A 627-nucleotide genomic window follows, 5' to 3' on the forward strand; every position below is an offset into this window, starting at 1 on the left:
CATACATATGCACCACCCATGTACCTGTGTGATGGCGTGGGTGCGTGGGTGCGTGTACCGTGCACTCGCCGTATGTGCTGGCTGCTGTGAAGTGAGCATGTGGTATGGCTGTGTGTGCTGTGACTGTCCCTCTAGCGCGCGCGTGTACTGTGTGCGTAAATGTTGTGCGTGTGTATCGCGGGGGTCTGGGAACTGTGTGCGTAGGTGCCGCTTGTTAAATGCTGCGTAGTGGTTGTCTGGCACGAGGTTGGAGGCATACGCCTGAAGGTCTAACGGATACGGTTGCTGTGGGTGGTATCCTGTGCAAGGAGAGATGTGTATGGGTAAGCCAAGGATTTGTTCCATAGGAATTAACGCATGAGATATTGCTTGTCGTTACGATAAGAATAAGATCGGATGCATACGTACTGTTTAACTGTTGCAACAAGAAACTGTCGGAGTGGGCACACACACACACACACACACACACACATATATATATAAATATACAAACATGTACACATACATACATATGTATATATATATACATACATACATACATACATACATACATATATATATATATATGTATATATATATATATATATATTGCATATATACACATATACACACACACGACACTATATA

The 627-nt window shown here is 43.5% G+C and overlaps 1 protein-coding gene across 1 annotated transcript; it reads right to left on the minus strand.

Annotated features, from left to right (window-relative positions):
- Positions 1-24: 24 nt before the first annotated feature.
- SARC_18101 (hypothetical protein) lies at positions 25-299 on the minus strand (the record flags this gene model as incomplete). The annotated part of the gene is made up of 1 exon (XM_014287816.1): positions 25-299. A coding segment is annotated over one exon (275 nt), but the record flags the coding sequence as incomplete, so codon positions are not given.
- Positions 300-627: the final 328 nt, after the last annotated feature.

Source organism: Sphaeroforma arctica (genome assembly GCF_001186125.1).
Source record: "Sphaeroforma arctica JP610 unplaced genomic scaffold supercont1.13810, whole genome shotgun sequence".
In the NCBI taxonomy this organism is placed as follows: Eukaryota; class Ichthyosporea; order Ichthyophonida; genus Sphaeroforma; species Sphaeroforma arctica.